Below are 13,843 nucleotides of genomic sequence, written 5' to 3' on the forward strand. Positions count from 1 at the left end.
ATAAAGTAGTGATAACGTAGACGATGGCTATTGTTTTTGAAAGTAAAGTCCCTTTAATATGTTATTATACATCTAAAATTTTATTATTTTATAAGATTGAGATTTTTTTATGATTAATTTATAAAAAAAATTATAATTAATTTTGCTATTATTATATAAAAAAGAGAAAATTATTCATACTGTTATTTTGAATTATATAAACAAGTTATTAATAATTAGAATGATTTTATTATATAAAATTTTAAAATTTAAAATATTTTATATTATATTTTTAAATTTATAATTACTAAAATTTAGGGAGAAGGAAAAGACCATTCTCATGGGATGAAGCTCTCGTGTTTAAAAGACTAGCGCCACCGCATGAGTAAGTGGTTAGATAAATATATTGAAAAAAGAAGTGAGCATGAGTAAGTTAGATAAATATAAAATTTTAAGCTATTTGAAAAATGGAGGGGAGAAGGATAAAGGGGGGAAAACGTGACTGAAAAAGATTAAAAAAAAAAAAAAAAATCCTCTTTCACAGTATACTTCTTTTGTTGAATTGATTGTAAAAAATGTGAGGGTCTCGCCTGTGAATTTCCTTACTAATTAGCAGGATCTTTTTCACTCGTGGCCTTCAAAAAAGTGTCGAAGCGCTATCACTATGGCACTTAGTGTGCTTAATGACTCGATCAACATCAACCCTGAGGAGATAGCAAGGATAATGCTAATAACATTTTTTTTATTAAATTATAATGATTATTAGTTATTTCTTATATATTTTTATTATTTATTATATTATTTACATCTTAATATCTTATAATTATTTAGTTATATATATGCATGTCAAATTATTACAAAATAAAATTAATATATAAATGAGTTAATTTATGAAGATGAGTATTTATTAGATTATATATATATATATTTTAAAAATATATTGTAAATTAATCATTTAAAATTTCAATATTAATTAATTAATCATGTGGAAATGTATTATAGTATAAAAATATATAGTGGATTTATTATTAGAAATACAATTTTAATATTTAGTGAGTATATTTATAATAGGAATTTATCAAACTAATTTAATTAAAATAATTATCATTAAATGTTTTATTAAATTAATATTTAAATTATTTTAAATCAGACCAACTAGCATGACATTAAAAAATGTTTGATGCTCGTTCTGGATTTAGAAAAATTTTTTTTATCTTACTTTATTTTTTATTTAAAAAAATATTATTTATTTTTTTAATTTTACTCTTATCTATTACTATTTTTTATTTATTTTTATTTTTTTAAAACATATTTTTCATTTCAATGGTATTATAAAAATATTTTAATTAATTATTAATAATTTTTTATAAAAATAATATTATCTAATTATTTTTTTAATTATATTTGTTGCAATTGAAGTCGTAGAAACTATCCACACTATTTGGACGACAAGAGTCTCATTTTCATTGACGAGATCAGCGGCTACGCAGAAAGGACAGACTTCCGCGAAGCATCAAATAATTTCCTTTATCCATAATGATCACCTAAATTATGTGCGTCGGATATAAGGATATTGTTTCTCTTTTGCTGTCTCTCTCTCTCTCTTCTCTCTGGCCTGCGAAAGCTAGGAGAATAGGAGAAGGCATAGCCATTGCCCATTTATCGGGCCAAGAAATTCGGATTCTCTCAGATCCGGATAGTATAAAAAATCTTCCATCTATCCGATCCGAATCAGCGATGACTAGGCGGTGCTCGCATTGCAGCCACAACGGTCACAACTCGCGGACCTGCCCTAACCGCGGGGTCAAGCTCTTCGGGGTCCGATTGACCGACGGGTCGATCAGGAAAAGTGCTAGCATGGGCAATTTAAGCCATTACACAGGGTCTCCCAATCCCGCTGGGGCCCACGCATCCGGGTCCAACAACCCCGGATCCCCTGGAGGAGATACACCCGACCACGGCGGAGCTGCTGACGGCTACGCTTCTGAGGATTTCGTTCCTGGTTCTTCTTCGAGCCGTGAGCGAAAGAAAGGTTAGACAGATATACTTCTATTTTATTGCAAAATTGAGCTTTAGCTCGTTTCTTCTCGGATATTAATTCTAGAATTGAATCATTTTTTAGTCCATTTGTTTTTTTATAAAGCGAATATATGTTGCGGAATTATATGGATTTGTTTCTGTGTTGGTGAGTTTCAGAGAAGAATTAGACTGTCAAGTGATTTAAGATTCAACATAAAAAAATATATGGCAGGGGCATTGCAGAAGCTCTGTTTTTTGGTAAGACTGTATGAGGATAAGTTTTTTCTGGGGAAAAAAGAAGTATTAATCTTAAAAAGAGTCGGTAATTTCAAGCTTACCGCAGGCTTAGATCACCAGATTGGAGTAAACAGAAGCATCTTTTTTAGGCTGTAAATCCTCGAGTTTGAAGGGAGAAAAAGTAAGAAAAATTAGAGAGATTTCTGTTAGAACTTAGATTGATTTCATGTTTTTCTTCTATTACATTTTAGTTATAGAGCAAAATGTGACATGAGTTCTACCTTATCAACTAAGAGAGGAGTGATCCAATTTAGAGGATTGGTTAAGACATTATATTTACTTTTGTAGCTAGGTTTCAAGATTTTGAATTTAAACTAAGGGGGCATTTGGTGGGGGGTTAACAAGAGTAATTACCTTGTAACTTTTAATCCCTCATTAATGGAACCCCTCCTTAATGTTGATGGTATACTCATAAGTTAATTTTTTATCTCATTAATATTTATGCCTTCTAGAGGGGTTAAATGTTAATTTTGAGTGTCTAGGTTAATAATTACCCTATTTAAAGGTTAAAACTTACAAAGTTAATATTTAACTTTTGATTTTTTAACCTTATATAAAACACATCCTAAATATTAAATACATAAACTAGATTCATGGAAGTTTTAGAAATTTGGAGTATGAAGCAATAATATCACATAATTCAACATTCCTCAAGACTCCAAATTGAGTAATCTTAGAGCATCTTCTCTCCAATTTTTTGATTTGATTGGTTGTCTTGGAGCACTTCTCTTTTAGTTTGTTGAGTTGTTCTGCTGGAGCACATCTCTCCAACTTTCAAAGAGCACATCTCTCCAACATTCTTGATTAATTTTCTGGAGCATCTCTCTCCTTTTTTGGTGCACTTCTCACCATTAAATTTCTTGTTCCTCATAACAAAAATTCTTCTTTTTCTTGTTTGTTCTTCCTTGAATCTATAAGCTTTATCCACATGCACAAACCTTTTATATTTGAAGTATTGTGGCTTTCCCTTGTACCAAAAATCTTTGTTTTTATTGGCCGGTTTTCATACAATTGCCACATGGAGGATGATTCCTTGCAATTTTTTCTTCCTTTTGAAGATGATTCTTTGATGTTGTTCTTTGTTTTTGAGCTTATAGAGATCTAGTGATTTCATTGATAGATAGCTTGCTAACATCTGTTGATACCTCAATTGCTGCAATTTGTAGCTCAAAATTTTCAAGTATGCTTACCAACACTTTATCCACAATCTTTTGATCTTAAATATCCTCCCCATAAATTTTCATTTGATTAACATCCTTAAATAGCTTTGAAACATAAAACTCTGACAATCTCTTCTTCAGTCATCTATAACAACTCAAACTTACTTCTAAAATTTAACAACTTAACCCTTTTCTGAACCTTGGAACTCCTCCTAAAGAGTATCTCATGCTGATTTTGCTGTTGTTGGCTGGTTGCTCCCAAAATCCTTGAAAATATTGAATCATCTATTGCTGGATGAAGAAATGAGAGTGCTTTGAAATTTTTTTGTTAATTCTTCACTATGTTGCTTTCATTTTGATAGACTAGAATTTGTAGTTCTCTCCTTTGAACGTTGGAGGTGATGGAAGTGAAACATTTGCAGTCATACTTCAATAACAAGAACAAATTTTAATTATGTCCCTTAAGATCAATAAAGCTCTGATATTACTTCTTAGGTTTGAAGGAAGAAAAACTCAAAAAATAAAAAGATTTCTGCTGAAGTTTAGATTATTATTTTTTGTTTGTCTTCCATTATATTTCTTTCAGCAGTACAAAGATTTTTATAAAGCAAAATTTGACCTAATCAACTGAGAGAGGATTGATCCATTTTAGTTAGAGGATTGGTCTTACATGTTTAGACATACCATATCTATCTCAGCAGCTAGAATTCAGGATTTTGAAGTCAAACTAAATATTAAAATACATAAAACTAGATTCATGGAAGCTGCAGGTATTTGGAGTATGAAGCAGTAGTATCGCATGCTTCAACATAAATAACTAATGTAAATAAGATTACAAGTTTGACCACAACTAATTTGAAATTAGTCTCATCCATTGAATGGATTTAGTTAATTGAGGCTCACATAAGTAATGTCTTATTCCAATTGTCATTGGAAAAGGAGAGAAGTGGAGGAGATTATTGAAATCTTCACCCATTTACAATTGTTAGAATTAGAAGGAACTATGGTATTGTCTATGACCTTTGTTGCCAAGCTAGTTTGTGACTGTTACGGATGCATTCATAGGAAAGGGTTATATAAGGCGTGGACCACAAATAAGGAAGTCAATGGCAACAAATAAATTACAAAATCAGCTAATAAATTACATGAATGAAAATGGCAACAAATAAATTACATTATCAACAAATAAATTACAGCATCAAGGCGAATCAACAATAGCTAATTATTAGCCAAAATATATATTCCAATTGAGATATTATTCTGATTGTAATTATCTTAAATTAAGGCCTTGAATGTGGCTTCTATTTGTAAGGAATTCCTATTATGAAATCAAGTAATCTCTATATAAGGAGACCATTTTTATGAGTAAAGACAAGCATAATTTCTTGAACAACATTGTCAAGATGTTACAAACTCCCTTTATCGAGCTTCATTACAATTCACTACAATTCTGAGGTTAAAGCTCCTCCAACGAGCTTTCTTGCAATTCACCATAGATCGCTCATGGAATGGCCAAGATACCAACAAGGGAAACTCATCCGACATTGAAGAAGACTATCCTATCCAATGGCCTGTGACTTGATCCTATTCTAGGGCGCATAACAAAGACTTAGACTTGGAATACCATCCTTTGTTGTTAATTACTTTCCAAATAATTGATAAACTTAGCTTGAAATAGAAAATAATTGCATTATTCATTAGGTTAGTGATGCTTATTTATTCTTAATGTCCCAGTTAGGAAGAAGAAAGTTGAGGGCTTTCCCTCAATAAAGAACACAAAGTATGAACTGCTAAGTTTTACCATCTTATTCTGGATAAAGCTCATGTGGGGATATTTTGTATTTTAGTTGACTGTGTTTACTTTCATATGATATGCTAATTTATCCTAAAGAGTGGTAATTTGAATTGTATATGCTAGAAATGCCTCATAATTTGGGTTTATTGTGAAGTTGCTTGTCCTGATGTGATTCATGCATATAATTAAAGCAGAATGGATAAATTTCTATGCAAGAAAACTTCGTCGAACAAAGTATTTTAAGTTAGAAGTGATGCTTTCTTGTGTTAGCTAAGCTTGGGTTGGAGTCTGGGATATATAATCATATATGGACTTCTTTAATTTATCATATTCATGAATCTAGGTTAGTTTCAGAGATACCAGATTCGCTCATCCCTACCGTGATCTAAGCTACGTGTTCCAATTTGCGGGATTTTTGCATTCCAAATCACTAGATTTGGGTTGCCAAAATAGGGGTTTCTATGAAAGATGAAAAGAAAAAGGAGAATGAAAAGAAGGAAGATAAACTGAGATGAAAAAGCGACAACCATGCTCAGGAGAAGAAAAAGAAGCAGTGATGCAAGAAGAATAAGAAATAGAAATGAGCAAGAAAAAATTAAATGGAACTCTTGAGTGGGGTTAGCTGGTTAGATGAGACCTTGGGGGAGTAATATGCAATAACGCCTCTTGACTAATTGACTGTTGGAAATGTGGGAGTTCTTAGGAAATACAAACACTAGTAATTATTAATAATATTTTTTAATTATTTAAAATTATTTTTATTGAACAAATAATAATAATAATAATAATAATAATAATAATAATGAATTTTGAATAACTTTTTTGTCATGTAAAAAAAAACTAATTATTCATATCAAAACAATATTTTTATCTTTTATAAATATATTATGCTAAATAAAATTAAAAATGAATTATGCAACATAAATATAATTCAAGTACTAAATAAATATAATTCGTGTACCTCAAACAAAATTGGAGTACCAACTAAGTTACCTTTTACATACTTGTATTTCATTAAGTGGCGTACCACATATCATGCCCTGAATGTATCACGCTCTAGGTAACTATGGTTAGTTTTGTGTGTGGAAAAAGTGTAGATTTCAAATACCTTGTGACAGGTTTTATTTCAAATTCATTTCAAATGAGTTCTCAATTACATTCATGACTCGTGAGTCTAGTTTTTGTTTGTGAATTTTTCAATCTAACAAATTAAAGAATGGGCTAACTTTCCCTTCATATTACTTGAACCAACGCAACGTCATTTATATCCAAACATAGCATTAGATTGTTTTGTTACTTTTATGGCATATGCACCTATTTATCTTAAATGACATTGTAAGTTGTGCAGGTGTTCCATGGACTGAAGAGGAGCATAGGATGTTTCTATTTGGCCTGCAGAAGCTTGGCAAAGGCGATTGGCGTGGAATTGCACGCAGTTATGTTATATCAAGGACACCTACTCAGGTGGCCAGTCATGCTCAAAAATATTTCATCAGGCAAACCAATGTTTCTAGGAGGAAAAGACGGTCCAGCCTGTTTGATATAGTAGCTGATGAAGTAAGCACCTTGTTTTTTCCCACCTCCTATATATATATATATATATATATATTTTTTTTTTTTTTTGCTGCCTTTCTATACTAATGAAAAGATCATGCATGTGCCAACACACTTGTGCTTGATTTAAAAACTATTACATATTGTTTCTTCATTGCTATGGAATAAAGGCATAGATAACATAATTAGATGAGTCAGTTAATTTTTGGTTGAGCATAGAGGAACAAATTCTGTTTCCTTGGACATTAACCTGGATAATTCTATATTATTATGGTCCTTATCCGGGTACTGAGGATATACCCTTTTTTCTTGTGGAGAGAATTTAATTTTCCTGTGTAAGTAATTATCTGATTCAACTAACGTTTTCACATAGGAAACTTTGGTTTTTTAGATGCCTCTAAAATGCCATCTGTGTCTTGTCATGATTATGATATTAGTATTTTATTGATAAATATTCATCCTATATTTTCTCATGTTGGTTTTGTGGATATATGGCCACCCCCACAGGCCCACACAACACACACCCCCCCCCCCCCCCTCCCCTTCCGCGTCCTTTTTCTGGTCCTTATCTTGTAGTTATCTGATGTATATTTCTTTCTGGCCCTATTGTATTTTGCAGCCAGTTGATACTCCAATGGCATCACAAGACTTCTTGACTGTCAACGATTCTCGGGCTGAAACACATACCGATAATCCTGATCCTTTACCTGCTCCTCCTCCTTTGGAAGAAGAATGTGAATCAATGGATTCCACCAACTCCAATGAGGGAGAAGCCGTTCCTCCAAAGCCAGATAGCTCACAGTCCTTCTACCCAGTTATATACCCAGCTTATTTTCCACCATTCTTCCCATTTTCATTTCCGCTTTGGTCAGGATGTGGTGCAGAGCCAAGTAAAAAGGAGACACATGAGGTTTTCAAGCCAACAGCAGTACATTCAAAAAGCCCAATCAATGTTGATGAGCTGGTTGGCATGTCAAAACTGAGTTTAGGAGAGTCAATTGGTGATGCTGGCCCCTCTTCTCTTTCCCTAAAATTGGTTGAAGGATCATCCAGACAATCTGCTTTCCATGCAAATCCGGGTTCTAATGCTTCAAACATGAACTCAAGCAGTAGTCCAATCCATGCAGTTTAAAGGCAGCTATGGCAGAGATGAGATCGTAGGTTTATCTCAGTGCTGATGAGCTTGAGACACTACCGTTAATACAAGACAATAATGTGCAGTCTGTATTGGGTTCATTTACAATTCGTTTGTGGGATCTTTTAATAAAATTTTCCCCCAAAGTATTAGTAGCTTGTTTTAGTTGGTAGCTTCAGGTAGGCTGGCTGTAGCATCTTGTCAGAAATTATTTGAATCTTTAACATCTGTATTAATTTTAAGTTGTATGTTACTATGCTGCTTCTCTCTTGATTTTATAGTGCCAAAATTAGCAGAATGTTGGGTGCACCCTACACCTAGCTGATAGTAGAAGAGTTGCTGACTAAAGTAGTCAAAAGTTATCACGTAGCTTAGTTTGATTACTGTTCTCCATGAACAACATTCCAAGCGCTGGAGTAGTTCAGGCAAAAGGGACTCGCTCATTCAGATACGGTGAAAATCAAGGATTGACCTCGTCGTTAGAGGAGTAGATTGGAATGCCTGCAAGGCCCCCAGTGGCCCGAATTCCCAGACCTTCCTCTCCAATCTTAAACACAGCTTACCATCTATTTGCTTGACAAAGCCATGAACAGCATTATCAATTTCCATACACACGCACACACACAACCAAATCATGAAACAAGAGAAAGCCATTAGTTCCTTGTAGATCTCCACTCTTTGTTTTGCTCAGCTGTGTCTTTTCACTCTTCATATTTCTTGTCCTCTTCACTTCCTATTCTAAAACCTCCAAATCTCTTTGTCATAATAACCAAACCCCTCAATGCAGCAGCTTCCAAACCCTCACTGGAGGAGAGAAGTTCCTCTGGCAAGCATCGCATAGTGGGTTCAGCAACCAGCTATCGGAGTTCAAGAATGGGATACTTATAGTTGGAATTTTGAATAGGTCCCTCCGATTCTTGATCACTATGCTGTTGCTCTTGGTAGTTGCCCTAAATTTAGAGTTTCGGGACCTAAAGAGATTAGGAGATCAGGGTTTCCGTTTGGGATCATGAGATTGAACTGGTTAAAACTGGGAGGTTGGTGGGCTTCTTTCTAGTATCTATAAAGGCAAATGCAGATTTGGATGTTTGCATGTATTCACAATATTTGTTTCATTAATTTGAAAAGGTGTTTGATTTCTCATTTCTGGCTTTTAACTTTTACCTGGATCCGTATTGTGTAGGGTAAAGGAGGGGAAATTAAAGAGGAAAAATGAAGAGAAAAGAAGAGAATAAAAATTAAATTTCTTTTCTATTGGTTGGATATCATACTAAAATAGAGAAGATAATTTTTCTCCTAATACAATTCTTTATTTGCTATCCTAACAAAGGAAATTAGAGAAATTATATTTCTTTTCTTTACTTTTCTCTCCAATTTTTCTCAATCCAAACATAGGGTTAATGCTTATAGTGTATTTTGATTAACCGAAGAGTTTTGGTATTGAATACTGGATTTAGATGAGCTTTTTACTTATTTGATTATAACAATGCAATGTTAAATTTGGCTCTTTTTTTTTTGTCTATATGACAAAACTGTAGGAGGAAAAGAGAAATTGAAGAAGGTATGGAATCTTCGTTCCTATATTGGTTGGGTATTTGACAATTGAAATGTTCAGGTCAACTAGGACAGACACTCTTATTTTGTTCGGTTGGATATAGGTTTTGTTTTGTAGAATCCCAATAGAAATCTTGGGCCTAAGATGGTTATTCCTCTGTTTACAAAATCAGGTTATTTTTGGTAGAATGTGATGAAATAGAATGTAATGAAATGGTCATTCTAGTCTTTTGCCTGGTTTACAAGAATGAAAATTAATTTAATGTGATGATAATTTTTATTTCTATATTTAATTCATTTGGTGGTGGTGTTGACAATGGCAAGAGTGGTGGCAGTAAGGATCGTGGTGATAGAAGTAAAAAATTAGCAATTAAGCAATCATCATTACACATTCTTTTTGGTATGTAATTGGCATTACAGTTGATGAAGTCAAATTATATAGACATTTAGAATTAATATTCATTACATTTTGTTAGCATTTAGTCTCTTTTTATATTTATTTTTATGTATTTTTAAGTAATATTTTAGAAAACTTATTAATCCAATCCAATTCTTTAATTTTTATATTTTATCAGGTGTTTTTATGTAGTTCTTGAGTCAAAGACGAGTATGAAAGAGATTCGAAGGTCAAAAAGTGAAAAATAAAAGGCTAGAAGAATTACACGGGCCGTGTAACTAACCCCGTGTAATCTCCTAAACCCCATGCAACCTTTTGGACAAAAGAAAACTAAAAAATTTAAGTTACAGAAAATTACATGGGTCACCTCATGTAACGTTACACAGCCTGTGTACTATCCTCTAACAGCAATTTTAACCTGACTTTTCTTCCTTCTAACTCAACTTGGATGGGCTTTTAAGGCTTTTAGGACTCTGAAATAAGGATTTTAACACTAGATATAAATGTAATAAGTTAAGAATTGAGGGAGTAGGGAACCAATTTACATTTAAGAGTGCACATTAACTTCAAGAAAGGCAAAACCTTCTCAACAAAAGAAAACTAAAAAATTCAAGCTACAGAAAATTACACGGGGTGACCCCGTGTAACGTTACACGGCCCATGTACTGTCCTGAGACAGTAATTTTAACCCGACTTTTCTTCCTTTCAACTCAATCCGGATGGACTTCTAAGGATTTTAGGACTCTGAAATAAGAGTTTTTACACTAGATATAAATATAATAAGTCAAGAATTGAGGGAGGGGGGAATCAATTTACATTTAAGAGTGCACATTAACTTCGAGAAAGGTAAAGGAGAAACAAGATCTGCAAGATTATTAGAAAGGATTTTCAGCTAAAGTTTCAAAAGTCTAAGACTGCAATTCTCCATCTGGATTCTTCCATTCTATTTCTTCTCATTTATTTTCTTATTTTATAAACTTAATTGTAAAACTCACCATATGTAAGTAGTTTCTTTATTCTAGGGTTAGAGATGTAGTACTCTCAATTTAATTGTGGATCTTGTTTGATTTTATTTAATATATTGAGCATTTTGTTCTTTGATTCAATATCTTGTGTTCTTAATACATGCTATATGTTGGTACCTACTTAATATTGATTCTAGATATTAATTGAAGGACTGAAAGGTGAATATTAATAATAGAAAATCAAGATTTTGAACGTAGAATTCTTGATCTAGAGATAGATTGAAATTCTATGTAGATCTAATAATTAATCAAAGAACATAATGGGTTGTAATTAATTTAATCGGCACGAAAGTAGGGTTTGGGTTAATTAAAATACAATTTGAGTGCCTTGAGAGAGGACTTAAGATTAATTTCCTTCAAAGTAATAATCTCTCATTCATCGAATGAATTAAATTGATTCTATAATTGATTGAAGTGTGAAACCCTAACTTTAGAATATTTTATTAATTAACATTCAAGTTTATTTAATTATTTTAGATTTTATTTCTTTTAATTTATATTTAATTACTATTTCTATACAATTCGATCGTCTAGATAATTAAAATCACTATAGTTTGATACTCAACATGGTCCTCGTGGGAATGATACTTTATACACTACTGTATTACTTGTTTGCGATCCGTGCACTTGAGGGGTTGTAAACCAGTAAACAACAGTAGCTGAAGTAATGGAGATTACATGATATAATGAGAGTTAGGGGAAAAAAATTCCTTTGGTGCAAACCAAATAGACATGACATCTTAGCAATCATTGCCTCAATTTATGTTCAAACAAGTTATATGTTTTATCTATTGTTTTCTGAATGCTAGGCAAAGGAATTACAACCCTTTATGGACAAAGACTGCAAAATTGCTGAAGTTTGGTTTTGCCTATGATTTGCCTTGCTTTCTTTCCATTTTCAGAAAATTGGTTAATATATAGTATATTTTATTCAAAAAAGTAATCATTGTTATCCCTTTCTCAGATTGGCCTGCATGCCATGTCTTTGCAGATATATCTCCATGGTTGACATTGTTGATATTTCATCATTGGTGCCTTCTTTTATTCGAGCCATAGATTTCAGGATTTTTGTGTCCTCATGGTGCAGTATGGATAAGGATTTCACTTGTTAAATGATTTGAATGCCTAGTCCTCTTTGTTTGAGAATCTTAGGCAATGTGGATCTATACTCATTAGGGTTAATGGTAATATAGACAAGTGTTTATATGCTATAGATGAAGATTGCAGAACCACAGTTTGGACTTATAAGAATGGTGTAGAGGATGGAGTATTAGATCAATTCCAACCTGATGAGCAACTCAAGAAGAAAAAGAACATTTCATATGTTAGGAGGCATAGAGATGTATATAAAACACTTGGACCAGGTTCCGAATCTAAATCTGCCACTGTTCTGGCATTTAGAAGCCTTTTTACTATTGATATCCATAAAGTGCAGAGGGATCAAAGGATAAAATCTTTGATTGAGAAAAGTAAATTTCTTTCTTTTGTTCCTGAAATCTTAAGATCAGGGGAAATTTTGTTATAGAGACTATAAAGCCTCCTTTTCTTTCTGCATAGCTCAGATTATTAGATGGTCAGTTTAAGAACCATTGGAAATCTACTTTTCTGGTCTTGAAACAAAAGTTAGAATCTTTAAAGCAAACGGGTCCTCAGCCCATTCATATTTTTGTAATGACTGATCTTCCTTATAAGTAATTAGACTAGGAGTTAGTTAGGTGACTTGGCTAGTGACTTGGACCATTTTAAGTCGTACTTTCTGAGAGAAGAAGATGACATGGTGATACAAATAGCAAAGAAAATTGCAGCTGCAGGGCATAGCTTTAAACTTGGACATGGTCCATGGATTAATGGAGTGAGCAAGATAAAGATGCATTGTCATTACTAGAGGTTGCCTAACATACTTCTTCATACTGTCAACATATCTAGCAGGTCTGAAAGAGTGGATGATTTTTAATTACAAGTTTAATTGGGCTTTCAAATTGTTTTTATTGCATAAAATTTTAATTTAAATATTTCATTTTTAAGTTTCAACCACCGTGAGAAGTTGAGGAAGTCATAAGTGTTTTGTCTCACCCTTATAGTGAGTGCTCTGTCTCTATCTTGCAACGCTTAGCAAGTCTGTTTTTTCTCTTAATGGATATGAATTTCCAAATTTGACTCTTATGGCTGATGAGGATGAGGAATTGGTTCTTGATTTCCTAGAGGAACAAGCACAACAAGAGAATCTGGATTACTGCTTGATTGGGCACTTTTTGAATAAATGAACCATAAACTTCAATGTTATACGGAATATTCTTGCACATCTGTGGCATCCAGGTCGTGGGGTTTGTGTCAAAGAAGTGGGACTATAATTGTTCTTGTCTCAATTTTTTCATCCCGTGGATTTGAAAAGTGTGGTTGATGGAGGACCCTGGACATGCAATAATCATTTATTGGTGATGCATCACTTACAGAAGGATGAGATCCCAACCCAAGTTCCACTACATCAAGTGGATATATTGGAGAGCCTTGCCAAATAGCTGGGCAACTTAATCGAAAAATTCATAGCTTTCTCAAGGATGTGGAGGAGTTATATGAGGATGAGGGTATCAGTGGATATCAGAAATCTGCTGAAAAGGTGAAAAAGGATCAAGAAAGGTGAAAATAATTGGGTTGCAGTGAATTTTAAGTATGAACGTTTGCCTTAGTTTTACTTCATATGCTGTAAGCTTGGACATATAAAGGCTGGCCCCTCTTCTTCGCAGTCTACTTCATTAATATGCTCATCAGGGAACTCAAAATCCAGAGCTTCATAATCCTGGATAGGATTTTCTGCTAGGAGATCGGCGATCACGCTACCCTTCACCGCTTTTCGGGTCATATAGACTATGTCATATTGGGAGAGTATGACCTGCCACTTGGCTATCCTGCCTGGCACGAATGAGCTTT

At 33.2% G+C, this 13,843-nt stretch overlaps 1 protein-coding gene and 1 pseudogene across 1 annotated transcript; both read left to right on the forward strand.

The window, feature by feature from the left end:
- The first annotated feature begins 1,473 nt into the window (after positions 1-1,473).
- On the forward strand, positions 1,474-8,212 carry LOC110656580 (transcription factor MYBS3). Its single transcript, XM_021813437.2, has 3 exons — positions 1,474-2,011; positions 6,599-6,807; positions 7,424-8,212. Exons 1-3 carry the CDS (start codon positions 1,531-1,533, stop codon positions 7,934-7,936), a joined length of 1,203 nt encoding a protein of 400 aa, XP_021669129.2. The 5' UTR covers positions 1,474-1,530; the 3' UTR covers positions 7,937-8,212.
- Positions 8,213-8,577: 365 nt separating this feature from the next.
- Positions 8,578-12,800, forward strand: LOC110656898 (O-fucosyltransferase 30-like; annotated as a pseudogene).
- Positions 12,801-13,843: the final 1,043 nt, after the last annotated feature.

Source organism: Hevea brasiliensis, chromosome 9 (assembly GCF_030052815.1).
Source record: "Hevea brasiliensis isolate MT/VB/25A 57/8 chromosome 9, ASM3005281v1, whole genome shotgun sequence".
NCBI classification, from domain to species: Eukaryota; Viridiplantae; Streptophyta; class Magnoliopsida; order Malpighiales; family Euphorbiaceae; genus Hevea; species Hevea brasiliensis.